Source organism: Rhinolophus hipposideros (assembly GCF_964194185.1).
Source record: "Rhinolophus hipposideros genome assembly, chromosome: 8".
Taxonomy (NCBI): domain Eukaryota; kingdom Metazoa; phylum Chordata; class Mammalia; order Chiroptera; family Rhinolophidae; genus Rhinolophus; species Rhinolophus hipposideros.
In genome coordinates this window covers 94386004-94412095 of record NC_138054.1, presented here as the reverse complement: position 1 = coordinate 94412095, position 26092 = coordinate 94386004, and the positions used below count along the sequence as shown (strand labels likewise).

General features: G+C 58.7%; 2 protein-coding genes and 1 pseudogene across 5 annotated transcripts in view; 1 reads left to right on the top strand and 2 right to left on the bottom strand.

Annotated features, from left to right (window-relative positions):
- Positions 1 to 319: 319 nt before the first annotated feature.
- Positions 320 to 4189, top strand: PRXL2B (peroxiredoxin like 2B). 3 transcript variants are annotated; one of them, XM_081055809.1, is made up of 7 exons: positions 320 to 1122; positions 1394 to 1598; positions 2259 to 2310; positions 2892 to 2955; positions 3050 to 3125; positions 3425 to 3543; positions 4017 to 4189. In XM_081055809.1, exons 1-7 carry the CDS (start codon positions 1060 to 1062, stop codon positions 4107 to 4109), a joined length of 672 nt encoding a protein of 223 aa, XP_080911935.1. In that variant the 5' UTR covers positions 320 to 1059; the 3' UTR covers positions 4110 to 4189. The 3 variants fall into 3 exon arrangements, with proteins under 3 accessions (XP_080911935.1, XP_080911934.1, XP_080911936.1); XM_081055808.1 differs by lacking the exon at positions 4017 to 4189 and having other exon boundaries at positions 1025 to 1122; positions 3425 to 3843; XM_081055810.1 differs by lacking the exon at positions 4017 to 4189 and having other exon boundaries at positions 1025 to 1122; positions 2892 to 2978; positions 3457 to 3843.
- A 1075-nt stretch (positions 4190 to 5264) lies between these two features.
- The window catches only part of MMEL1 (membrane metalloendopeptidase like 1), a 28709-nt gene continuing 7881 nt past the window's right edge, over positions 5265 to 26092 (bottom strand). The window contains exons 2-22 of the mRNA XM_081056021.1: positions 22149 to 22208; positions 21004 to 21165; positions 20681 to 20761; positions 17943 to 18038; positions 17505 to 17623; positions 16907 to 16972; positions 15484 to 15618; positions 15311 to 15400; positions 12568 to 12704; positions 12132 to 12225; positions 10504 to 10632; positions 9903 to 10001; positions 9320 to 9403; positions 8827 to 8930; positions 8504 to 8562; positions 7926 to 8045; positions 6890 to 7023; positions 6721 to 6786; positions 6176 to 6271; positions 5673 to 5749; positions 5265 to 5593 (exon numbers count right to left, since the gene is read on the bottom strand). Of these exons, the coding sequence (XP_080912147.1) occupies positions 5494 to 5593; positions 5673 to 5749; positions 6176 to 6271; positions 6721 to 6786; positions 6890 to 7023; positions 7926 to 8045; positions 8504 to 8562; positions 8827 to 8930; positions 9320 to 9403; positions 9903 to 10001; positions 10504 to 10632; positions 12132 to 12225; positions 12568 to 12704; positions 15311 to 15400; positions 15484 to 15618; positions 16907 to 16972; positions 17505 to 17623; positions 17943 to 18038; positions 20681 to 20761; positions 21004 to 21165; positions 22149 to 22208 (2108 nt within the window). The 3' untranslated portion in view covers positions 5265 to 5493. The remainder of the gene's footprint in view (positions 5594 to 5672; positions 5750 to 6175; positions 6272 to 6720; positions 6787 to 6889; positions 7024 to 7925; positions 8046 to 8503; positions 8563 to 8826; positions 8931 to 9319; positions 9404 to 9902; positions 10002 to 10503; positions 10633 to 12131; positions 12226 to 12567; positions 12705 to 15310; positions 15401 to 15483; positions 15619 to 16906; positions 16973 to 17504; positions 17624 to 17942; positions 18039 to 20680; positions 20762 to 21003; positions 21166 to 22148; positions 22209 to 26092) is intronic.
- On the bottom strand, positions 19009 to 19481 carry LOC308500732 (large ribosomal subunit protein uL24-like; annotated as a pseudogene). Its single transcript has one exon. The product of its transcript is annotated as a large ribosomal subunit protein uL24-like (transcript).

The following is a 26092-nucleotide window of genomic DNA, read 5'->3' as shown; positions in this document are numbered from 1 at the left end:
CCTTTTTTTAACCCTGGGACTCGGTTCTGATCTGGTACCTGGACCTTCAGCGCTACCCCAGGCTGAGGCGGCAGCAGCAGAACAGAGGGCTGGGGCCTTCTCTACTGTGGGTCCCGTGCAACGCAGTGTGGGCTCCCCGTCCCCAAACCCAGGGCAGGTGACCGCCCTTCCTTCTCCAGCCTGTCACAGGCCCTGGAGTGCTCTGTGGACCCTGGAGTCAGGCCACGCCCCTGCAGGAGGGCGGGGCACGCCCGGTGGGACGCCACTGCCTGTCACGACGGGCTCCACCCTCTTGGCTGGGCCCTCCACCTGAGGGCCTGGGGCCCTCAGCGGTAACTGGGTCACACTGGTGTCACAGGGCTGTCGTGAGGAACACACAAGGCAAACACGAAAGGCACCGAGTAGCTGCTGCTATCTCCTTCGGATTCTTTTTACCCTAAGGTTGGGGGTTAAAGGCAGATATTTAGCTGGCATGAAATCGATAGGATTTTATGGTTAAAGAGAACACCGACGTGTAGTGGAGAAAGCGCTGCATTCAACAGCCTGCTGGCCTCCAAGCCCGCGATCCGGGGGCTCACACTGCTCGCCTCCACTCTGTCCCGCGGACCACGGACTACGACGCTGTCTCTACTTCCTCTGCTTTGGTTCGGGGCCCGGGGACACCAGCAGCTCGGCCCCTCCGCACGCATCCCTCCAGGACTGGCGGGCCCCGACCCCGCGCAGCGCTCTGCCGGGGCGCAAGCCCGCAGTCCGCCGTCAGGCCCCGCCCACCGCCAGCGCCGTGGCGCCATTGGCCGAATGGCTCATGCATATGCAAACTAGGTGACTGAAGGCAGGTTTTGCGGTAATAGGGGCGGGGGAAGCGGTCTCGACTTGGCCTCGGTTGAGAGGCAATGTGAATCTGGACCTGGGCGGAGCGGAGGTCTGGGAGCTGGGAGGCGGCCTGGGGGCGTGGCCGGGGCGTGACCCAGCCTGGACCCGGCTCCCGCGTAGACCCCAGGTGGAGCGCGGCCGGTCCGGGGCGCTCACTGCTGCAGGAGGCCGGAGCGGGCGGCCGTCATGAGCTCCGTAGATCTTGCCCGCGTGGGCGCGTGTGTCCTGAAGCATGCGGTGACCGGGGAGGTGAGGCACGTTGGGTGCAGGGCGGTGGGCGCCCCCAATTCCTGCCCGGGAGCCCCGGCAGCGGCATCTGGGGTTGCCGTGGGGGCGTCGTGGGTAGGTCGTGGGGGGCCGGGGTTGTGCGGGCGCAGTTCTGGCCGCTGGGCCCGGGCGCGGGGTCGGGTCCGGCCGGAGCAGGTCACCCAGCTGAACGCGGCGGGGGCGGGGTTGGTAGAGCGGACCGCGCGGAGGTCGGGCAGTGGTCCCGGGGCGCCCCTCATTCGTTCCCGCACAGGCTGTGGAGCTGCGGAGCCTGTGGCAGGAGCAGGCGTGCGTGGTGGTCGGTCTGCGGCGCTTCGGCTGCATCGTGTGTCGCTGGATCGCCCGGGAGCTCAGCAGCCTCAAGGGACTCCTGGACCTGCACGGCGTGCGCCTGGTGGGCGTGGGGCCCGAGGCCCGGGGCCTGCAGGAGTTCCTGGACGGGGGCTACTTCTCCGGAGGTGCCTGCGATGCCGCCCCTCCCTCCCCAGAGCCTCCCCCTCAGCCCTCCCTTGCCCTTTCCCCACACTGAGGGCATTGGGTCCCCCTCCTTGCCCAGCCCCTTCTCTCTCCAGGAGGGCCTTGCTTCTGTTTCAGTTCTCCTCATCTCTCCTGCTCCCTCCAGCTGTGGCCCGCATCTGCTCCCCCTGCCCTGAGGTCCCTCCCACAGTGCACGACAGAGTAGCAGGTCCCAGTGGTGACTCTGGCCTGAATCAGGTCCAAGGGTCTTAAGTGGGTCAACTGCAAATATCTAACCCACCTCACCCCTTCGCCCCCACCCCCCTCCTTTGGTCACTGTAGATGAGACACTGAACTTCCCAGATGCCTTCTCTGCAGGAGTAGCCAGGACAAGAGCTTAGCCTGAGCCGCCCCACTTCTGTGTCCCAGGACCCCTCCCCGGGCACCCAGGATGTGCCCTCGCAGAGCCCTGAGCACAGTGGCAGAGTCCAGGCCACTCCTGCTCCTCCCTTTCCGCCTGTCCCTTTTGGGCTCGGCCCTGCTCTACACCTGCCCACCCTGGGTGGGCAAGCTGGGAACTGAGGGTGGAGTGAAGGCTGGATGCAGGGGGCGTCGGGCGGTGGTGTGGGCCTGGGGCACATACCTGTGGCCTCTGCTTTCAGAGCTCTACCTGGATGAGAGCAAGCAGTTCTACAAGCAGCTGAGCTTCAAAAGGTGAGCGGGCGATGGGCCCATTGCTGATTGTTCCTGTCCCTGGGCAAGTGGGCTCCGGGGGCATCCACCGCTCTGACCAGCCTTTCTGCTGGCTCTCTCGGGTGCTGTCTGTCATGGGCTGTGGGTCTGTCTTCTCACCCAAGACCTACCCCCACAGGTTGCAGAAGGCACTGGGAGCCTAGAGCCCCAGTAGGGCCACTCCAGTCACCACGGGTGCCTGTGTCACACACAGGCTGGCTACCCCTCCTGATTGGTGGTGCCAGCTAAGCCAGAACACCAGTCTTACACAGCCTGGGGCCCTGTCCATGCTCCCAGCACCCTCTGCCTGGGGGCAGCTCGTCAGCCCCTGGCTGTGTGCCCCAGGGCTCCAGCAACTGCTGCTGGCCGGGCAGGTGCTTCTGTGGACCCGCCCGGCTGGTGGCTGGCCTGGCTGCTCTGGGCCCCCTCTGAGGGCCTGTTGAGATGGGGTGGGGGCTGCTGGTGAGCACTGGTCTGTGCATCGTGTGGAGACTGGGGGCCGGCGCTGGCGCTCAGTGTCCCCTGAGAGTCAGAGCCTGGACCGGCCGGCTGTGCCTTCGCAGGTACAACAGTTTGAGCATCCTGCCAGCCGCCCTGCAGAAGCCAGTGCGTGATGTGGCCTTGAAGGTTTGTGACAGCCACGATCGGGGGTGGGGGATTGGGCGTGGCCTCCTGAGAGCTCCTGTCTCGGGCTGACCTGGGCCTGCTCCCCTCCCTCCAGGCCATGGCTGTCGGCATCTGGGGGAACCTGTCTGGGGACCTGTTGCAGAGCGGAGGCCTTTTGGTGGTCAGCAAAGGTGGGCTGGGGCTGAGGGACGTCAGGGGCCAATGCCTGGTCACATGGGCGCCAGGGCCACATCCTCAGGGAGAAGGTCTTAGTGAGCTTGGTGACCATGCGTGATCCCCCCTCCCTCTGGCTTGTCAGCCTGGTGGCAGCTCTTCCTCTATGGTGTGGCCTTGCTCCAAGTGTGGGCTTAGATGGGTGGGGTGCGGCAGAACAGCTCACTCGAGTCAGCAAGCAGGTGCGGTCGTGGCTGGAGGCTGCGTCCCTCCTCCTGGCACACAGGGGCACCCTGACCACCCCACATTGCTGCAGGCGGTGACAAAGTGCTGCTACACTTCATCCAGAAGTCCGTAGGCGACTATGTTCCCCAGGAGAGCGTCCTGAAGGCCCTGGGCATCTCTGCGGAGGTCTGTGCCAACAAGCCGCCCCAGGTGAGTTCCAACCTGGGCAGGGTCTACCTGCTAAGAAAGCCCCACCACACACACACCCAACTGCCCTGGGTTGAGCATTTGGCATGCCCAGGGGCTGAGCTGGATCCTGCAGGCGTTAGATCACCCCAGGATGTTAGTGTCACCACACTTTGTAGAGGAGAAACAGGCTGAGAGCAGGGAAGGTCAGGGGCAGGGTGGCTGGATGGCAGGCACAGCAGGGCCCTGCAGAGGGCGGTGACTGCCTGGACTGCAGGCCTGTCTACCAGTCCTTTTACCCTTGGGAGGGCTGGGTTTGTCCAAGGTGACTAGCTGGCAGTAGGGTGGTCCTGGTGGCCGACATCCTGTGTCCCAAATGGAGAAGAGTGTCCAGCACGCTCCTTCCTCTACTTGGGCCACAGATGGCCGTGGGTGGCCCCAGGTGCTCTTGGCCCTGGGGAGTGGCTGGCCTGATGGGGTGTCTGCTGCCTCCACAGTGTGAAGAGGAGGTGAGCTCGAGGCAAAGGTCCCAGGCTTCTGAGGATGTGGGAGGTGTCTGCTGTCCTGGGCACAATGCAAGCTGGATGTGAAGAATTGTTCTGGAACTTCCGGCCTGGCATGCTGCACCCTGCGTGGTCAGCGGGTAGCGCCGAGCATTACACTGTGGTTTCTGTTACTGGGCAGTGTTTTCTTCATCCGCTGGGAGCCTGCGTCCTCAAGGCCAGTGGGGCTGCCTCCCTGGAGACCTCAGGCCTTTGGTCAGGGTTCGGGGAAACTCCCCAGGACCTGGACAGGAGCCCTGCCCTGTGTCTGATGGGAGCTAAATGAGTTTCCAGGGAGGAAATTGTCTCCATTGCACCACTGGAATTGGGAGGAAAATCAGAGACTTTGCGGGGAAAGGGTGGTCTGCCCCAAGGACCTTCACTGGTGTGAGAATCGTGATTTGCTCCCTGCTAGGAAGGGAGGCTGGGGGGGGGGAGCCCATCTTGGCTGGTACATCCAGCCCTCCCCACACACCTTCCCTTAGGGGTGCAATAAGCACCTGGAACCCAACCGGTCCAAAGCCGAACTGCTGCCCGCACCTCCTCTCGGGCGCTCTCTGCTCTGAGTGGGTTCAGATGACCTTCTCAGGACCTCCCTTGTACCCCTGTGGTCTGGGCCTCGACAACCACAGTGGCCTGTTAGCTGGGTGTCCTGCTTACCTCCACCTCCCTCCTGGATCCAGTCCTCCTCTTCCTCAATGGTCATGTAAGGCCCAGGGCAGGTGCCAATGGCCCCTTGTGGTTTAACCACTCCACTGGCTTCCAATTCCTTAAAACCCCAAATCCAGATTCTGTGCTCTGGCCCTGGATCCCCTCTCCCCACCTCTGACCTGGGCCCCTTCCTGTCAGTAGCCCCTCCCCCATCTGAATGCGTGATCCTGGAGGGAGGGCATTTGGGGGCATCCTGGTCACTGCTGTGCCCCCAGCACAGAGACCCTGGGGGGACGGGCATGTCAGGAATGCTCCTCCTTCCCCAGAAGAGCCTTGCAGTTTCCCCACTTGGCCGCCGTTTGCCCAAGGCCAGCAGTTGTCAGGGGCAGAACCAGATGCAGTGGGTGGACAGAAGGCGCTTAAGTTCCGGGCCCTGCCACCGGACGCCTACCCGGCCTCCTAGACATAAGCAGGGGACTTCTTTGCAGCGTTTACTTAGCTCAAGTTGGAAGCTCATGGGCATCTGACAAAGATGCACTTTGGAGGGTCGGATGACAGTTAAACGTGTCTACAGGGCTTGACGGGGCGGCAGAGACCCTCCTGCGTGGTCGTGGAGGGGGCTCCACTCACCCCCGGGTGCCCCGGGGCAGCGGCTGGCTTCAGGCCGGTCGTGGAGGGTGGGGTGGCGCGGACCCTGCGCAGGTCCCCACTGGCTACACTGTCTCGGCGGACGCCTCGGGCGGCGGCTGGTTGTGGGCCGCACAGGGCGGCTCAGCCTGGGCTACCAGACGCGGCATCGCACCTGTGGGTGCATGGGGGCGCCCCGCGCGCAGTGGAACGCCTTCGCGAAGGCGGCTAAATTCTGCAGCGAGCCCAGCACCCTGCGGGGGGAAGAAGGGGTCTGAGCCGGGGCCGGTCCCGGGGGGGACGCGGGGCCCGGGAGGCGCGGAGGCCACTTGCCTGTACTTCAGGGGACTGTGAACGTCAGTCTTGATGGACTGAACTGCGAACTCGGGCCGATAAGATCCGCACCAAACCTGTGGGTGCGCGAGGGGCGTGGCTGCGGGGGGAGGGGAGGGCCTGGGGGCGTGGCTGGGGAGGGAAGGGCCTGAGGGAGGGGAGGGGTTTGGGGGGAGGGGAGGGCCTGGGGGGAGAGGGACAGAGGGACGGGAAGACGGGGCCTGAGCGGGTCACGGAGGGGGCCACGGTAGCGGGAAGGGGAGTGTGGTGTCATTTCTCTCTAGGCAGGAAGGAGTCCTGCTCGCCTCACACGGCTCCTTCTTGGGTGGAGGGGGGAAGCCTGCAGGCTCCGCCCCTTCCTCCAGGGAGCCGTCCTGCCAGGTTATTTCTGATTCTGCCCGGTTTGCCGGCCCACGGTGTCCCTGGAGACACCCCACAGTGGAAGCTCTCCACAGATGTGAGTGGGGAGCCAGGCTGGTGGGAAGGGGCCTCAGGGCTCCAACCTGGGCATAGTTGATGAAGAACAGCTGGTCGTAGGTCATCTTCAGTCCTGGCAGCTGCTGATTCTTGCCGCCGTCTGCCACCCACTTTCGGTAAGCCTGCAAGCACCGAGCGGGGGCTGGGCCTGCGCCTGCCCTCCTCCTGGGACAGCACCGCCCTGGCAGACGGAGGTCCTGCCTCTGCAGCTTAGGGCCCTTGTATCACCCTGGGGGAGGTGCTCGCCACCCTACTCGGTGGCTATCTAGACACCTACACTGGCTGGGCTCCCTTCCCAGGCATGGCCCCACACGGCGCCCAACCAGAACGGGCTTCTGCCTCCCAGTGCTTGAGGCTGCCGTGATTTCACTGTCTCACTTGGACCGTGGCCTCCCTAAGTGTGGAAGCCTCAGCTAAGGTTGGGGTAAAATGTGGGCAGAGCTCGGTGGGCCCCCCCAGGGCACTGCTGCCTCCCACTGCAGATGGCGAAGGGTCGGTCCAGGATACACCTTGGCTGGGCGGGGGGCAGTCCCCGCCATGCTAAGGCCCCCACCCCACCTCCTCCACCCACCTTGTACGCCTGCCGCACCCCTCCATTGTCAGCGATGTTCTCCCCAAGAGTGCTGAACCCGTTCACCTGCACACAGGAGACGGCATGGCTGGGCAGCCCCCTGCACCTCCCCGCGCTGGGGCAGGTCCTGGTGGGGGGCACGTGGCTGCACTGCTGATGGCTCGCTCACATTTTGCCCCTCTGCCAGGTCCCAGGAGTAGTTCGCGTACTGGTACACCATGCACTCCGACTGCTTCCGGAAGTGCTGTGCGGAGAAGTTACTCCACCAGTCCAGCATGTTACCATCCTTGTCGAAATTCCGGCCTGGGGGACGGAGTGGGGCAGAGGTGGGCTGTGAGAGTGGCCCTGCCTGCCCAGCGCCCCTGCTTCCTGCAGGAGCCCGAGTGTCTGGAGTTCATGTTTGTTAGCAGAGAAAGGGCCCTGCTCACAGGCGTTCGCACGTTGTCACAGACAACGGCTCAGGCCCCAGGAGAGAGAGGGCTTAGGTGGTCTTACATGCCACCCTGAGCTGAGGACCTGGGGTCTCAGGTCCCAGAGGCACTGTGGTTCAATGACACTTCCTGATGTGCAGACACTTTGAACCCTGAGTAAGGGTGGGTGTGGTCCCTGGGGACATGGGGCTGCCCTTGGAAAGTGCCCATGGTCAAGCTTTGTGGGAGAAGCAGCCTCCCTGGGTTAAAGTTGGGTCCGTGCCTGGTCACAGGCCACTAGAACCAGGCAGGACGAAGTCACCCAGGGGTGGGAGGCGAGAATGTCCGGTCAGCACAAGCCTAGGCTGGAGGCTGCTGGCTGACCTGGAATGACACTGGGCCGGGCTCCCATGCCAGCCCAGGACATGGAGCTTCACTGTGCTCCAACAGTGTCTCTGTCCCCATTGCACAGGCACAGGGAGGGGACTGGCCAGTTAATGCAGTGGAGTCAGGATCAGGTGCTGGAGCCCTTGTGCCCCCTCCTCCATCCCTCTGCCCAGAGCTGGAGCACAGACCAGGGTGCTCTGCCACCATAGCTCCTCTAGGGACCTGGCTAGTCCTTTCCATGCTCTGGGCCTCAGTGTCCCCTCCTAAATCACGAAGAGGTTGGATGGATAGCCCCAGGGCCCCTTCCTGGCGGCCTGACTTGGCAATCAGCCCCCTTTCAGGGCTGCTGCTCGGTGCAGGGCCCACGTGACTTGGAGGAGCAGTTCTGACCCCCCAGCAGCCCCCTACCATTGTCGTCAAAGCCGTGGGTGATCTCGTGCCCAATCACCATCCCGATGCCCCCAAAGTTCAGGGCCTGTGGCTGCTCCTTGCTGAAGAACGGGGGCTGCAGGATCCCAGCGGGAAACACTGCCCCGGGCAGGCATGAGGGGACAAAGACGAGCTGTGAGTGGGCACACCTCCTGTGTGCCGGGACCTCTAGGGGTCCTGCCACTTCACCCCACAGCCGGGGAGGTAGAGGTCAGGAGGTCAGGACACACCCCCGTGTCACAGCTGAGAAAGCTCTGAGCCTGGGGGCAGGGCTCGGGTGGGGCAGGTCCAGGTTCTCTCCACCTTTCTGCCTTCTGGGGGGAAAAGGGTCTTTGCTGCCCCCCCCATACCCTCCCTGCCCTGATCACAGACACAGGAGGGGGACTTCCCTGAGGGTGGGTGAGGGCGTGAAGTTCCTACAGGTGTGAGAGGTGGTACCTTCACTCCTTCCAAGAACAGGCTGTGGGTGCCCTCAGGAGGAAGGGTGGGGGCTGCTCAATGCAGGCTTACCTTTGGCACTGGAGGGGTGGGGGCGGATGGGGAGGGAGTGGACATACCAATCTGGTTCCGGTTTGGGGAGTAGAATGCGTTGACCACGGCGGCCCCAATGATCCAGCTGGGATAAATGAGTCGGTCATTTGCAGCCTGCACCTTTGGGACCCTCCCCCTGGCTCCCTACCTGGCTGACCAAAGCCCACCTTGAGGGCCCATGCCACTGTGGCCACACCAAGGAACCAGTGCTGCCGACAGCCAGGGCAGGGTCTGGGCCAGTCCAGAGCACTGGCTTCTGCTTGAGCACCCCTTGCGAGTGGTGTGGCGGGAGAGGGCTCTGAGTGAGACCCAGCTGCCCTCCCCAGCTGCCCCCATGTGCCCCACTCACAGGTTCTGGTCCACCTTTTCCCGCAGTTTCTTGAGGCTCCGCTGGGCACCAGCCTTGAGGTTCTGCAGGCCATTCTCAAAGTACAGGTCCTCCGAGAAGTTCAGCTACAGGAGAGGAGGAGTCACTGCCAGGCCCGTGGGCACATCTTCAAGGGCCCGGAGAGCGGGGGGCTGAAGGGCAGATGGGGACCGGCCTCGCTGGGCAGCCCGACTTTGGCTAGCAGCTCTGGGTGCAGAGAGACTGGGCTGGGCGTCAGTCCTGGCTCTGCACATTTACGTGACTCTGAGCATGTTCCTTCACCCCCTGGCCTCAGTTTCCCCATTACTCCAGAGGGTGATGCTAGAGTCTGCCCAGCACACGGCGAAGTTAGTGACAGAGCGCCCTCCCCGCCCCAGGCAGCCAAGAGCCCTTGGTGCACAGGGGCTGGTTCGGGGGCAGATTAGGTTGGGAGACATGACACGCGATGCGCCCCTTGGCTGGGGGCGGGGCTCACATTGGAGTATTCCTCATCCAGGTGCTTGTTCCTCTCCTCCAAGATATAGTCAGGGTACCCAATCTGCTCCCGGATGCTCATGGCCTAGGGGGAAGAGGGGGCCAGGCCCTGTTGCCCCACGGTGGGCCTCCTGGCTCTGCCCTCCACCATGTGGCTAAGGGACTGGGGGACGGGGACTCAGACCCCCTTGCAGGCTGTGGGGGCATTTAATGGGTACAGAATGTGGAAGGACTTGGCCCCAGGCCAACCTTTGCTCTGACAGGCAGCCTGGGGTCTGGTGGGGTGGCAGCCGGGCAGAGTCACTTGGCTTCTGTTTGTCACACTGGCCTAACGGGGCTCCTGGTAGGTTCTGGCCTCGATGCTGGGTGCCCTGCTCCCTGAGGCCACAGCCACCCCCCCCATTTCTGGGGTGCTTGGGGGTCTCCCAGGCTTAGCTTCCAGTCCTGCCCCCGCCAGCAGTTCCCTGGGGAGCCAGCCACCTCCAGCCTCACTGTCCTCACTCTCGGGGGTGTGGTGGTGATCCCCCCAGGGCTGCCCTCTGCTGGTGGGAGGCCCTGACCTCGGCACTCCAGGGCCCGCCCACCTTCTCCTGGGCCTTCTTCTTGGATGCCGGGTCCATCCAGCTCAGCTCGTCCAGGGTCTCCACAAACACTGCCCGCACCTTGTCAATGAGCTCTCTGACCTGGGGGAGCACATGGCCCTTGTGCCTGGATGACCAGTACTGGGGTCTCTATAGGGGTCTGGTCCAAAACACAGCTCCTGGCTGCGGGCTGCTCCAGGTGGGGTTGGGACGAATGAACCTCCGGCCCCCGCCCCGGGACAGAGTCCCTCCTGCTGCTCTCTGTCTTAGGGGGCCTCCCACCCCAGGACTCACACTTGTACCCTTTCCCAGGCAGTATGCAGAGTCAGGGTAAGGGGCTGATGCCTGGCTGGGAGCCAGAGGCCCCAGACGGGCAGGGCTTCCCCTGGTCTCCCCTGTGTGATGGGGCACAGGGCAAATGTGAGCTCCCCACTCCAACTCCTGTGCCTCTGAGTGCACATGTGCTGCTGGGGGGCGAGCAGGGCCCCCTCCAGGAGCCTGGAGTCACAGTGCCTGGTGGTAGTGATTGGACCTGTGCCCGACCCATCTGGCCGTGTCCCTGTGGGGTTGCCTGGCCATGTCAGAGTACCGAGCAAGCACCCACCGCGTTCTTGCTTTCTCCGGGGAAGGCCTCCTTGACGTACAGGGATCCCACAGCACTCTCCATGTTGCTGTTGACGTAGCTGACACACTCCCGCCAGCGTACCTCCTCCTCGGAGGTGCCGTACAGCGCCTGGCGGGCATTCATTCATTCATTCATTCATTTCATCACAATTACCAACATCTACTTTCCCAGCCTCAGGCGGCCCAGGGGCTGGTAGGGGACACAGGATGAACTCAGAGATGTGCCTTTGAATGCCGGGTGTGGGCATGGGGAGGACGGAGTGTGCAGTTTTGAGGTGGGGCTCTGACCCAGGCAGGGAGTTGGGCCTTCACCCTGGAGGGTGGTAGGGGCCCCACCCAGTCTCAAGCTCCTCCTCATCCATTCTCTGTCCTCGCCACCCTGACCTGGCTATCTGGCCGGACTCTGCCCTCCAAGACTCCAGCCCATCCCCAAAGCACACTTGGCACTAATTCCAGAGTGGCCCTAGGGACCATGTCCAGCTTGGCCACTGGCTGTCTGGGCCCCAGTTTTGTCTCATTACCCAAGTGACAATGAAAACACCTGTCCACCTGTCCCCAGGAGTACAAGGGCACAAGATGGAAATACGTTTCCATTAGATTCCTGGCCCCAAATCTTGGCCAGCCCAGAGCTCCGCGCAGTGTTGGGCTTACCTTCCTGGGCTGTGGGGTTTCCTGCCCCCTAAGAAGTCAGCGTGACTCTTTTTCTTTCCCCAGAGCTTCGGGACTCAGCTCCCTCCCCAGTGTTTGGCTTGTGCATGTCTCCAGCCCAATGTGCAGGAGCCTGGACTTGCCCCACCTGCTCTGGCCAGTGCCCCGTTGCAGTGGAGGCCATCCACCCAGCCTATTTGTCTGCAGAGAACCTCGCAGTCCCCCTGACGCTTGCGTCCCTTGTCCCCGTATTGGGTATAAATGCCTCACCCATCTGTCGGCAGCATCTCAAGCCTCTCCTGAAGCCACGTACCGCCCACACCCTGGTCCAGCCCATCATCCCACCGGATGACGGCACCAGCCTCCACTCCAATGCCACAGCCCGCAGGTCATTGTCCCAGAACAGCCACCATGACCACAGGGCCTCCCGGTGGGTCCCCTGCCTCCACTCTGTGACCCCAGCAGGCAGCGTGACCACACAAGCAGCACTTCAGACTGTGGTTCCCACTCTTAGCACCTGGCGGCTTCTGTGCATGGGGGTCGGCGCTCTACATGGCCCTGGTGGCAGCCCCTGCCTCCTTCCCTGACCTGCCTCCTTCCCCGAGCTGGCCCGGGGTGCCCTGCTGCCAAATCTCTGTGCTGGCTGTTTCTGTTGCCTGGGAATCTGCCCCAGTCTCTTCATGCCCGCATCACCTTTTCCTTAAGGTCTCCGGTGTCACCTCCATGGAGAGGTTGCTGCTGCCCTCACCCCTGCCCTCACCCCTGCTCTCACCCCCGCCCTCACGGCATACTGGTTGGTTCTAAAAGAGTGACTCTCTGGTTTGTTCACTTCCTGTTGTCCGCCGCCTCGTCCACAGCTCTGAGCCCCTGGCCGCAGTGCCTGCCCGCCCACAGCCGTGCTCAATATCATGAACCGTGTGCATGAGGTAGTGACGGCCTCCTCTGCAGGGTCTCATGCACCTTGCGATAGTTGGCGCGTGCGTCCTTGAACCGCTGGCTCAGGCTGCTGATACGATCCAGCACCAGGCGCCAGACCAGGTAGTTCTGCATGGTCCTGCAGGAGGGGGCAGAAGGCAGAGCGCTGGCTCAGGGAGGGAATGCAGCTCCCGGGCCCCAGCCAGCAGGTTCTGCTCCAAGCAGGGAGGGCAGGTGCCAGAGAAAACCTCCACGACAGCCCCCAGGCACAGCCTGTCTGCCCCGGAATGCTTGCAGTGCCTCAGGAGTGCGTCACATCTCCAAGGGAAGGCTCCACTGGCCAGTAATACTTATCTCTCCACATCCCTCATGCCTCAGAGTCAGTGCTCTGTGGGGCCCTCTCCTGAGAGGAGGAGCTATTGGGGAGGGGACAGCAGGGGCAGAGATGCTGAGGCCTCCTGCGACCCTCCCTGGGCCTCACCTGGCTGAGCAGATAGCGATGATCTCTTCAAGATTCTGGAGGTAGGGGATGCCATAGACCACCACCTCTTCATCTGGCAGCAGCTCGATTTTGACAGAAGATAGCACGGATTGTATGAAGAGTGTCCAGTTAAATCCCTGGGGAAGGAGGGGATGTGTGTGTGTGTGTGTGTGAGAGAGAGAGAGAGAGAGAGAGAGAGAGAGAGAGAGAGAGAGAGAGAGAGAGAGAGAGAGGCAGTGCCTAGGCATCCAAGAAACCCAGCCCCCACCAAAGAATATTCAAGAAATCAGGCACAAATAACTAGAATGAGGGAAAAGGTGGGTGACATCACTACAGAGCCCACAGACCATGAAATGATAAGATTAGGCCAATATATTTGAAAAAATGTACTGGAAAGATTCCTAGAAAAACACAACTTACCAAAAATGACTAAGAAGTAATAGAAAATATAGTCTTATGTGCAATAAACTGGATCTTTAATTTGAAATATTCCCATATAGAAATTTCTAGATGCATCTGGCTTTCCAGTGGGTACTACTATGTTTCCCCCAAAACAAGACTGGGTCTTATATTAAGGTTTGCTCCGAAAAATGCATTAGGGCTTATGTTCAGGGAATGTCATCCTGAAAACTCATGCTAGGTCTTATTTTCTGATTAGGTCTTATTTTCGGGGAAACATGGTATCTGATGTGCAAGGAAGACATACTTTCCAGAAAAGAATAAAAAGAGAAAACTCTTATCAACTTGACTTATGGGGCCGAGAATAACTCATATACCAAGGTAAGGATATTACAAGAGAAGAAAATAATAGGCCAGTCTCATGATCATAAATAACAAAAATTTAAGCAAAATATGAGCAACTAGAATTCATCCATACCTATGGACGGACATCACAGCCAAATTAGATTTATTCAAGAAATTCAATTTGGTGCAACATTTGGAAAATCAAATCAACATATTCTGAATAAAGGAGGGAAATCTTTTTTGATAACTGAATAAAGGAAGAAAATCATATGATAGTTTCAAAAGCTGCAGAAAGCCCTTTAATACAAGTTGCCAGCTATTCATGGTAACACCTCTTATCAGATTAGAAATAGAAGATAAATTTCATAATCTGACACAGGGCGTCCACATAGCAGGAGTAGCAGCAAACATATACATGAGCTTTTTTTTTGAGATCAGGAAGGAAACGAGATGTCAGCACTAAGCTGAACTTTCTAGCCAGTTCAGTAAGAGAGGTAAACAAAATGAGGTCAGTAAGGCTTGAAAGGGAGGAAATAAAACTTTTCCTTTTCACAAAGGACGTGATTTTGTATTCATAAAATGTGGAAGGATCTACCAAGTGTTAGAACTAATAGGTGCATTGAATGAAACTGCTGCACCCAAGGTCACTATTTCTGTATACTAGCAACAAGGAGGAAGGTAAATTACAAAACACCATTTACAATAATACATTTAAAATAGAAAACTATAAAACTATAAAAAGAGAAATGAAAGAAAATGTAAATATGTGCATGTATATGTTTCATGGATTGGAAGGCTCAACACTAAAGACACTGATTGTCCCCATGCTGATACTAGATTCCGAGCCATGGCTATCGACATCTCGGCAGGTTTCTGTGTGCCATTGACAAGCTGACTCTGAGTTCTGTGAGAAAATGCAAAAGATGAGCAATGAAGACGACCCAGAAGGAACACTTGGTAGACTTACGCTGTGGCCAGTGGACTTACCCTCAAGCTGCAGCGAGGGAGAGCATTCACAAACACACAGGTGCACACACAATCACACACACACACAGACATACACAGATGTGTGGAGACACACCACATGACACACACAGACATGTGATTTTTTAAAACAGAGGTGAGCTGCCAAGCAGCATCGAGCGGAAGTCTTTTCAAGAAATGGTGCTGTGTCACCCAGACACCCTCACCTGGACATCCGTAGGGAAGAAAGGAAACGATTCCTACATTGCTCCTTAAAAAAATAAACTCGAGGACGATCGAAGACCTAGTGACCTTGAGGGAGGCAAAGATTCCTCACCCAGAACACAAAGGACACTACCCATGAACAAAAGATGGATCTGTCTTTGCTAAGTCGATACGTTAGATTATTTTAAACCTGCCTTCTTCCATCTCACCTTGAGTGTGTCCCCACCTGTGCCCTCCTCCCTCTGACTTTGGCCCCATCTCCACCCATGCCCTCCACCCTCTGTTGTGGCCACAGTTGGTGGAGGCAAGAGTGGTCTTTCTGCCCCTCCTCTTGCAGGAGGAGGCTGCTCCACGAGGCTGGCCCATCAGGACTCAGCCCCTGAGCGTAAGGTCTGGCCATGGGGAGGGGAGGGCCCGAGGGCCTGGGCGTGGGGGTGGTCCTCAGTCAGGGACTGGAAGAATGGCGGGCGCAGCCGTGCTGCGGTTCTGAGCAGGACCTGCGCCCTGGCTGGGCGTCTCCCAGACAAGGTCGCATCAGCCACCCCTCCCAGCTTCCTGTTCAGAAAACTGGGGTCTCACGGCAGTCACCTCACTGATGGAGTGGCCGCCCCCATTCCAGACGACAACCCAGTTGACATCTGCTGTCTGGTGGGAAAGTGTCCCTGTTTGGGTGACCAACTACATGGCACCCTTGCATTTCTGAGGCTTAAATGAGAAAGGCAGAAAATATGGGGTGGGCGGAGGCCAGCGTCTGCCCCATGGGTGGCCTCTTTCCGCCAACGCCTGGTACCACAGGGATGCCCGGCCTCACCTTCAGGTGAAACTTATTCTGGAGCTCGGCCACCTCCATCCTGTGGTACAGGGCGGTGACGTCGTGTCTCTCCTCCTGGGGGACGGTGGCCTGCACCAGGGGGGTGTGTGGTCACAAGGGGGCGTGGCCAGGCCCCGGTCCCGCCCTCCGCCCGCCCGCGGACCAGGCCTCACATTCGCCAGCTGCGTCTCCAGGGTCAGCACCTGCGCCATGTCCTCCCACACCAGGTAGCTGTTCTCAGAGAGGTTCATGTCCGCCCGCAGCATCGTGGCCACCGACACCATGAACTGCAGGTAGGCGTCCCGCACCTGGGCCAAAGGACACAGGATGGAGCTGGCGGCCCGAGCATCCCTGGCCCTCGTGGAGCTGTCTGTGGGGGTGGGGGGGGCGTATGACAGAGCAGGCTTCCAGGACGCTCATCCGCCAGCCTGGGCCAGCAGGCATTGGCTGTCCCCGTGGGGGTGCTGGGAGGGGCGTGTCAGACTGCCACGCCCTCCGGGGCCAGGCCCTCAGCTGTCACTCACACTCCCTGATAAGCCTGCCCCTGGGGGGACTGTGCCTGCTTCCCAGACCCGTGCTGGGGGCCCACGTGGAGGCCACGCCACACAGCTCAGGCCTGAGTGTCCCACTTCAGCCCTTCCAGGGGGTGACCCCATGCCCCTGAGCTTCTGCATGACCGGGAGTCTTATTCTGCTGGACTGCGTGGCCACACACAGGTGCTGGCCAAGGTCCAGAGCCCCAGGGTCATCAGGTGCCAGGGTTAAATCAGGGTGGGCTGCTCTAGCCAGGCTGGCCTCAGCCCAGGGATCAGGACTGGGTCCTGAGGACGTTCATATGCCCTTCCTGGGCCTGCCGCCATCGTGCTCCATGGTGGGGGCTCCTTGTTGCGGCAGGAGCCACAGGGGCCATGACAGCTGCCTGGCCTGATCCATGGCTGCTGGGCGGGAGCCCTTCCAGATGGCCCAGGCCTGGCTGCTGAGTGGGTGTGGTTCCCCAGCCCACGGCGCCTTGTTTTGGCCACGCTCGTCTTTTTTCCTGGCTTACCCATCCTCCATGGCCTCGCTGCTGCCTACCTCTGCCAGGAGGCCCACCTGTTGCTCCCCGCGGGCCTGTGGGTCACCTCACACCTCCTGCTCTTCCTTCCCAACCCTCCCTCCACCCCCACTGGCCCCGGTCCTGCCTGCTTTGCCACTGTTTGGTTTCTCTCCTCCCTGGATGCAGGGGCAGAATGGCTAAGGGAGCAGGTCCAGGGGCCGGGCACAGGCATCCACGTCTCTACGGGCCCCACACAGCAAACTGGCAGTGTGGACCGCAGTCCTGATGGTGAGATGCGCCTGGCAGGGTGTGTTCCTCTGAGCTGCTGGGCGGAGCTGAGCTGATCCCCGAGGGTTTGGGGACAATCCCTACGAAGGTGACGAAGCTCGAAGCTCGTCCTCCACTCATGCAGGCGCTCACAAAGGCGAGCGGTGGGGGCCAGGGCCAAGCAGTACACGCAGGGGGTTGGGCCCCAGTGGGCCTGAAGTGATGGGAGGAGGGGCCCAGAGCAGAGGGGCAGGCAGGACAGGGCCTGGGGGCAGCGGCTCTGCCGGGACTCACCTTCTGGTTGCTGCCCTTGCTGAAGTAGTACTCTCGGGACGGCATACCCAAGGTGGGCTGGTCTATCTGGAGACACAGAGGCTGTGAACCTGGGCCAGGCACCAGGGGTCCCCAAGCCTGGCGGAGGCGGGCAGCAGCCCTCTCCCCTCCCCCTGGGGTCTAGAAGGGCGTGATGCTGGGGTGCATACAGGTTCCCTGGTGCCCAAGCCCTGGTTGGCGAGTGATGGGCAGAGGGCCACTGGGGACGGGCTGAGGGGGTGTGGGCACCTGCAGGCTTAAGGTACACATTCGCCACAGGGGTCCCTTTGGCTTTCCAGCTGTGGCCAGTGGTGGCTCTTTGAGGTCAGGCTTCCTGCCTGGGCACCAAAGGCCTGGACGGCTGGTCCTGAGAACCAGCTCAGCACATGGGCCTCTGATCAGGACGGGGGCCTTGGCAGCTGGTCCCCCACACCACAGCCATGGACCAGCACAGGGGCCTGGGGGCATACCCAGGTCTCGCCTGCCCCTCTGGCCATGGCCCTGGCCATCTCCCCACTGTGCTGGGGGAGCCCAGCCTGACAGGGGCTCCTGGCACCCCTCCCCATGGTGCAGCTCATACGTAGATGGTATGCCGGCTGGAGTTCCGGTCGTCGTTCCAGATGAAGAGGTCGATGAGGACACGCCTGTTGAACTGTGTGTTCATCACAGCCAGCTGCTCCTCCAGCGCCCAGGTGGGGCCTGGGGAGACAGTGCCAACGCTGGAGACCAGCAGGGCCCCTGGGTCCCAGCCCAGCCCCTCGTCCGACAGTGGATCCCTGCCTCCTAAGCCCAGACCTCAGAGAGCAGAGGGGCACATGGGGGTGCACTTCCCCACAGTCCACAGGGAACAACAGGGTCCTGAGAGCAGCACAGGTACTGGGGGCGGCCCACTGTGGGTGCCTGGCCCCCTGACTTGGGGTGGAGCCAGAGTGCAGAGCCCACACCCAGAGCTGGGAGCCCTGGGTCCCTGGGCTCAGGGTCCCCTGTCTGTGCAAGGCTGCCGAGGCCCTGGCCTTACCTACAGTGTCGTTCCAGGCGTCCATGGCCACAGGCCAGCCTCCCACCTCCTCTAAGATACGCAGCAGCGGCTGAGAGTCTCGTTTCTCTATCACACCTCGGGGGAGGAAAAGTGGGTGGTCACCCCCCCCCCCACACACACACAAACATGCAGGAAGTCTGCACACCAAGCCAAAGCCCGACCCTCCCGTCAGACTGCAGCATAGGACACGGAAGGGCCTGGAAAGAGCAGAGACGGGACCCAGACGTCAAAGGCAGCTTGGGCACTGATAAAACACGGCACCCCCAGGACAAAGAGGGCAGGAAAGGAGGACAGGCCTGGGGCTGTAAGCAGGTGAGTGGGTGGGGGGTGAGCCAGCCTGACAGGGGCCCTGGGGCCAGGAGCGGAGGCGCTCAGAGCTGCCCAGGGAATACAGTGGGTGGCCTAGAAGGGGGTGAGGGGTCAGTCTGGGTAGGAGTTCCAGCATCGGGCAGAGTGTAAAACATCACGCCTCCAGGGCAGCGATGATCTGGCAAGAAGCGTGGGAGAACTTGACTGGAAGACTAAGTGAAGGTGCAAACAGTGTGGAAACAAAGGAAGATGCCCAAATGAGGAAAGCAGGGACATCATCAGGGCGGGCAGCAGAGGGGGAGAACCTCACTGGGGGAGAACGGGGCTCTAGGAGTGCCCTGATGGAGATGCAGTCTGGGGCGCTGAGCGGGTGGCTTGGGGAGCTGGGGGTGTGGCCTGCGGTCTGGGTGTGGCCTGTGGAGCTGAGGTGTGGCCTGTGGCCTGGGGGGTGGCCTGGGGCGTAGCCTGGGGAGCTGGAAGCATTGGCTAGAAGCGGGTGTCCCACGTGATTGGTTGTGGGCACCCTTGGCTCCTCTGGCTGGTCCTGGGATGGAAGTGGGGACAGAACTCAGGAAGCTGCCATCTTGGGCCCGTTGTTAGAGGGCTATTTTTGGCTGCCTGGGCTGGATCCCAGAGATGATGGGTTGGCTTCCTGGTGGAGATCTTGGATCAGAGTTGTGTTTTTTGTCTTTTTTCATTTTAACAGTTTTTAATGAAAGCTGTGTATAAGATTACTTTATTCCTGCGTCTTCTCAATTGTTTCTTCCTTATATTTGCCCTTTTCCTTTCCTACTTGGCGAGATTTGGCTTTCCGTTCAAGGATCTTTGTGCGGTCTTTGTCCGGCTTTAGTCTAGTGCTAACCACCTTGCTGGGGCGAATGCCCACATGAACGGTCGTGCCATCAGCCTTCTCCCGCTGCACTCGTTCAGTGTAGATGACATATTTCTTCCTGCAAACCTGGACTACTTTGCCGATGTGCTGCCCTTTGTAGTGCCCTCGGACAACCTGAACCTCATCATCTTTTCGGATGGCGTGGATCGAACATTGTACTTCTGTCTCAGCTCTTTGGAAAGAGGAGAAGACCTAATCTTCCTGCGAATGTGGGAAAGTGCGTGAAAATGTCTTTTACGGTTCTTGCTCCGGTCAGAAGTCACAAAGGGGTTGAACTTCATTTTGGGTGCTGGTGCTTCAGCGATGGCCGCAAAAGGGAAGAGATCCACACGCTCCTTCCGGTTCCCAGAGTTGTATTGGTCTTGCCATTGTCCTTTTGTATATTCAGTCTCTCAGGCCAGAAACGCCATACAAGTGGGAGCACAGGAAGTCCCCTGGGTACCGGCCAGTCTGGATAACTGAACTTCTGTTTCCATTGGGAGGAGAGGAAACAAGCCTGGGTGTGTGCAAGCCGGGGGGCTCATGGAGGCATCCCCCTTATAGCTGGGGTCCCAATGACAAACAAATCCCTCTGTCCAGGAGACCCCTGGGAAAACAGCCGGCCTGAGCCTTGGCGCTAAGGAGGGGGAGCCAGTTCCCCAGAACAGCTGACCCACAGGCTGGGTTTGCAAACCCCCATGCAGGGACAGAGGAGCAGACAGGCCAGAGTTCCCCAAGTGTGTAAGTCCTCTTAATAGAAACTAAAGCACCGAGGAATCGTGCAAAACCCTCCCCACAGCGTGCATGCGCGCACACACACTCTCTTTTTTGACCAGACTTTACTCAGGCCTGTGCACTTCCTTACAAAAGTCAGTTTTAACAAGAACCCTGCTGAGTCAGTTTAACCAGAACTCCCACCCTCCATATCTGCTCAGGGTCCTTATTCCTCCCCACCAGGTGACGTCTGACCATCTGGCTCGCCTTCAGCAAGTTGGGGTGGATTAGCCAGAATCCCTCCTCAGCCCTGAGGTTTCCTCTGGGTAATTTTCCATCCACTGACTCCACCTGCCCCTTGGCTATAAGGTCCCCACTTATCCAGGCTGTACTTGGGGTTGAGCTGTCCCCCAAGGCAAAACCCAACACCTGAGATGGCCCTCAGGAAACTCTGCGTCACCAACTTTAACAAGGGTCAGGAATCATTTTTTCTTTAACACACACAGTTATATACATATGCACTCGTACATAGACACACACATATACACATGTACACACACATACACACACATACACACTTTTCTTGGGGCCCCCAGCAGGCCTCTCACTGTCTTCCTCTTGCCTGAACAGTGTGCTCTGTGCTGGGGGCATGGGCAGCTGCCTGTAAGTCTGTGTGCTTTGGGGGGCCTGGACCAGTGGCCAGGTGGGGGCACAGCACACAGCTCTCTGGCCTGAGTCCTGAAGGGCACCCATTTCTCCATGCCCCCCACCCCCACACTCACCCTCATCCATGCCCCCTGCCCCCCCACACCCCCACACTCACCCTCATTCATGCAGGAGCGGTACAGCATCTTCGCCTTCTGCACCGCCGGCCGGTCCTTGCTGGTAGAATTCTCCAGCACTCCTGTGGGCCGAGGAGAAAGCTGGACAGAGGCCTGGGCGGCTGATGGGGGGCCAAGCCAAAGGTCTCCACACTTATAGATATGGTCCCTCTGTTCCAGCCAGGCCTTTATCCCAGGGGCTCTTCTCTCCCCTGTGCCCACTGGACAGAGGGCTCAGCAGGCTGTCCCCATGGGCCCCAAGTCTGCCCTCTGTGGGGCAGACACATAGCCTCACCAGGCCCCCACCAGCTGGCGGCCAGCTCACCTTTGAGGATGACCTCCAGCTTGTCCCGCAGGATGTCAAAGACGCTGTACCGGGAGTTGGTTTCAGGGATCACGTGGCGCCAGAGCCAGCCTCCGCACGCGTACTGGTAGAAGTCGTCACAGGGTTCCTGGGACAGGTCCATGTTCTGGAGGATCCTGGCGGCTGCACACCCCCAAGTTGGCAAGGAAGAGGGGGGCTCAGCTGTGGATGCCCGAAGGGCTGTCCGATATTCAGTTGTAGCTGTGTGCCCTTGGGAGTGTTAATCACCCTCTCTGAGCCTCAGTGGGATCAGAAGCAGGGGATTCAACTGCTAGGGCCACCATCTATCAGCCACACGACCTGGATCCCCATGACCTCTCTGATCCTCCATGTCTCCTGCAAATCCAGGAGTCTGACAAGCGTGCCACGGGGATGGGCCGAGGCTGTAGGCTCACAGGAAGTGCTCATCTGGGGGCCCTGCTCTGTCAGCTCCTGGCTAGGGCCTTCTGCCCAGACTCTGTCCTTGGGGTGGTGGTGGTGGCGGGGGTGGCTCCCACCCACCACATGAGGGTTGTTTTCTGTCACAGGGCATGGCTTTCCGCGGAACCTTGAGCATGCAGGGCCAGTGGGAGCCAGGTCCTGGCTGAATGCTCTCAGGGGAGGTAGTGGGCTGCCCCCCAGGACCCCAGGCCCCCCAGCCCCCCCGTGCCTTCTGATCCACTTGGTTGGGATCTCAAAGGAAGTACCACCACAACTGCCCACAGCCCCAATGTAGGCAGAAAAACCGTATTTCTGAGTTTTGTCTCTAGTGTTTCCTCACACTATTGCCACTGTTGTTGTTTTTTTTTTAATCTGCAAGTAGCAAAGTAGCAGCATAGGGCCCCCAATTTTAAGACAAATTCCTGGGAGGAAACTTGATTGAGGATGTTCATTTGTGTGGTTTTTCTTTCTGTGAATGCAGACGAGACCCTGGGGTTGAGTGAGGACAGGGACCCGAGCAGGTGGGAGGGTCTGGGGGGTCCAAGTGTATGTGACAAATGGGAGCAGAACCCACTTTCTCCACCCACTGCAGTCCCCCCAGCCTGCAGGGCCAAGGCCTGCCCACCGGCCCCAATGCCCCTTGGCCTCAGGCAGGGCTGTGGGAAGTGTGGAGGGGCGGGGCTCACCTGCGAGAACACAACCTGGGGTGGTACAGATTTCGTCCTTCTCCACCGGCTCCTTGATGCCTGTAGGCAAGGAGCAGAGTGAGCACAGAGAGAGGCACATGGCACAGGTGAGGTGGGTGGGGCAGGGCAGGGGTGGGGCCCGGGTTGGAACAGCTGGGGCTGCCCGCCACACCACCCCCGCTCCCATGGGCCTCCCCGTGGGACCCTGAGGGCCAGTCTGGAGGGCTGTCACACGGTGGTCCAGGCCTGAGGCCTTGATGTGGGTGAACCTCGTTCTGTCTTGCCCCTGCAGAGACGTGGATGTCCCTTTACACCCTCTGCCTCCACTGACCCTGCAGCTGCCCCAGGCCCCCAGGGTGGAAGCTGCCCATGACGCCCTCCTGCTGTCTGTCCAACCAGCTCTCAGCTCCTCGGGGGCCAGCTCCTCTAGGCAGCCTGCCTGTACTGCCTGGCTCTGCACACCCCCTTGTGCAAATGAGCGCCTGTCAGGCTCAGCCGCAGCGCCTGAGCAGTGCGACGGCTGCATCCCTGCCACTGTCCTCTGTTCCCATGGGACTCTGGGTGTCCTGGGCAGGGCCCCACCCGCTGCCAAACACCCTGGGCCTGCCGCGAACCTGGCCTGGCCATGGGTTCCCTGCCCTTCCGCTGAGGGCCCAGCCCAGCCCGCTGGAGGCCCTGTTCCTGCCCCTGCTTGAGTGTGTTGGATGTGGGGGCAGGCTACCTCGGGGTTGTCGTTCTACAGCCATCTCCTCTTCCTGCGAGACGCAAAGCCAGCTAGTAAGGAGTGACAGCTGCTTCCCTGGGGAGAGACAGCTCTCAGCACTGGCCACCAGCTGGGGCAACGTAGGACAGCACTGGCATTCCCCTGTACCCTGGGGCTCCCTGCACTGCACTGCGGCCCTCCCTTCTGCGGGGAGGGCTGGTCACCAGGGAACCAACACACGGGGACCCCAGCAGAACTCATCTCCGACCTCCCCTAGCTTGCCAGCCCACTCCCGGACCCTCCCCACTGTGGGCCCTATATCTGCCAGGGCCCAGGGGCCTCCTGAGACAGGACCTCCTGTCCCCAGAGAAGTTCTGCTGATGCTCTGTCCCACCTCATGCAGGGCGGGCAGATCCTGAGGTCCTACCACGGCAGGAACAGGCTCGTTTAGGGGAAAGGATGTCCTGTGGGGGGGGTCACTGTCAGACCCCCTGGCCACCCCAGCTCCACTGTCTGCTGAAGGTGCACAGCCATCTTTCCTCATCCCTGCTCTACATGGGGCAGGTGGGGAGGGGGACACTGCCAATCAGTGTCAGGACCTTCTGGGGTGGGCTGTCACCTCTACCTGGAGGAGGGTGAGGGGGATGAGGAGCAAGGTGAAGGGAAGGGAAGAATCAGGTCACGGGACAACGCACGCCTGGCCTGGCCACCTTCTAGCCTGGCTGTGGCTGAATTTCCCACCGAGAGGCGTAGGCACCTGGCGGGAAGGAGGGCCGAGGACAGGGCTTGTCTGGGTCAGGGTTGGGGGCAGGGGTGAGTCCTGGTTCAGCGCTGGCCACAGAGTCTTCAGAGGGCATGGGCAGCCGGGAAATGTGCGGTCATGGCCATTTGCAGGAATGTTAGGAAACGTGTGGTCTGGGGTGGGTGGGAGGTGTTTCTGTTGCTCTTCATTTGTCGCATGTTTATCCATTACACCTACACCTGCTGATTGTCAGCCAGCCAGGTGCTGGGCCCTGGAAACTCAGCCAGGTGCCTGGCATGGGCCCTGCCCTCCAGGAGCCTTCAGTGCAGTGGAAAGGAGAGCAAAGTGCTGCATGATACAGGCATGGAGGCAAATCTGAGCTTGGGAGAGGAGGACAGTCCACCGATCAGAAACATAAAAGAAGGGTGAGAGGCTGCCGAGTCCCCACGCTGCCTGCCAATCTCAATAGCCCAGAGCTTTGGGACAAGAGACTAGATGTGATCTCAAGGGCCACGTGCTCAGTGACAGAGCGGATGAGGACAAAGACGACAGGATGAGGAGGATTTCGGCTCCTGATGAGGATGAGAATGTGGGAATAGATGGTGGCCGTGGCCCCAACACACAGCTGGAGACACTGCAGTGCAGAGCTTTTAGAAAGCCAGCAGGGGGCTGAGGACACAAGGAAACCTAAATGGATGGTATTCCACAAAGGAATGAGCCCTCACAGGAGAGAAGGGACTTGTGGCAGCTTTCACCTTGGCCAGGGCAGGGGGAGGGGGAGACTGAAGCTGGAGGAACTTGTCACAAGCCTTTTTCACCTGCACAAGGGCTGGTGTGAGGGTCACAGAGTGCCAGTCCTTTCTCACGGGGCCTCCCCTGAGTGCATGGTGGGGATGACTGAAGGTGGGGCCAGGGCAAGAAAGCCGGGAGCAACCCTCTCATATGAAGAATCAGGTATATGAGACCCACAATCAAGAAACAAAACAAAACAAAACAAACAAACCAAAACAACCCAAAGAATTGACTCAGAGGTGACCAGATGTCAGAGTTAGCAGACAAGGTGCCTAAAATGGCTATAATAGTTAAGTGAAGGGGTCTTGTTCAGAAGATGGCAATATATGTCGATATGCGATACATTTACCAGATAAATGGAAACTAAAAAAAGAACTGAATGTAAATGCAATATAAGAAGTGAAAAATTTACTTTATAAGTTTAACGGAACACTGAATACTGCAAAAGAAAGAATTAAATGTCGACATATGTAGGTCCATAGAAACTATCCAAAGTGAAGCATAAAGAAAAAGGACGAAAAAACCAGAACTGAGGAAAACATCTACAAACCCCCAGAGCTAACATTATAGTTAATGGTGAGAGACTGGATCATTTCCCGAAGACTGGGACTAGTCAACATAGTACCAGAGGTCCTGCTGGTTCAATAAGACAAGACAGGAAATAAAAGGTATACAGATAGGAAAAAAAGTAATTAAACTCTCTCTATTTGCAGATGACATGGTCGTCTATGTAGAAAACCCCAAAGAATCAAACAAAGAAACAAAAAACTCCTAGAACTAATAAGATACTACAGCAGGTGGCTGGACACAAGGTTAATATACAAAGTCAATCACTTTCTTACAATGCATAATTGGGATCTGAAATTATAAAAACAATACCATTTATAATAGCATCCAAAACTGAAACAGTTAGGTGTAACTCTAACAACATATGTATAGGACCGATATGTGGAAAATTACAAAACACTAATGAAAAAAATCAAGTATCTAAATACATGGAGGGCTATTCTGTGTTCACTGGTTGGAAGACAAGTTTATGAGGTGTCAGTTCTTCCTAACTTCATCTATAGATTCATAATAATCCCAATCAAAGTCCCAGCAAGCCGTTTTGTAGATATTGACCAAATGATTCTAAAATTTCTATGGAAAGACAAAAGGCTAGAACATGTAGACAACATAATAATGAAGAAAAATGAAGTTGGAAGACACACATGACTGATTTCAGTACTTATTGCAAGTCTACATGTAGTCAAGACAGTAGAGTACGGGCAAAAGGAGAGACAGGTAGATCAGTAGAACAGAATGAAGAGCCCAGAAACAGACCCACACAAATATTGCCAACTGATGACAAAGTAGCAAGCAATTTAATGGAGAAAGAATAGTCACTCAGTAAGAATTCCAAATAGGACAACTACACATCCATATACAAAACAAACTGAAAGTCTCAGACACAGACCCTACACCTTATACAAAAATTAACTTAGAATGAGCCACAGATATAAATATAGTACGCAAAGCTGTAAAACTTCTTGAAGAAAACACAGGAGAAAATCTACACGGCCTTGCCATTGGTGCTGCCTTTGAAAATACAACACAAATAGCACAATCCATGCCAAAAAAAGAATTGGTCAGTTAGACTTGATTACAATTAAAAACTTCTGCTCTGTGAAAGACTTATGAAGAGAATGAAAAGATGAAACAAAATAT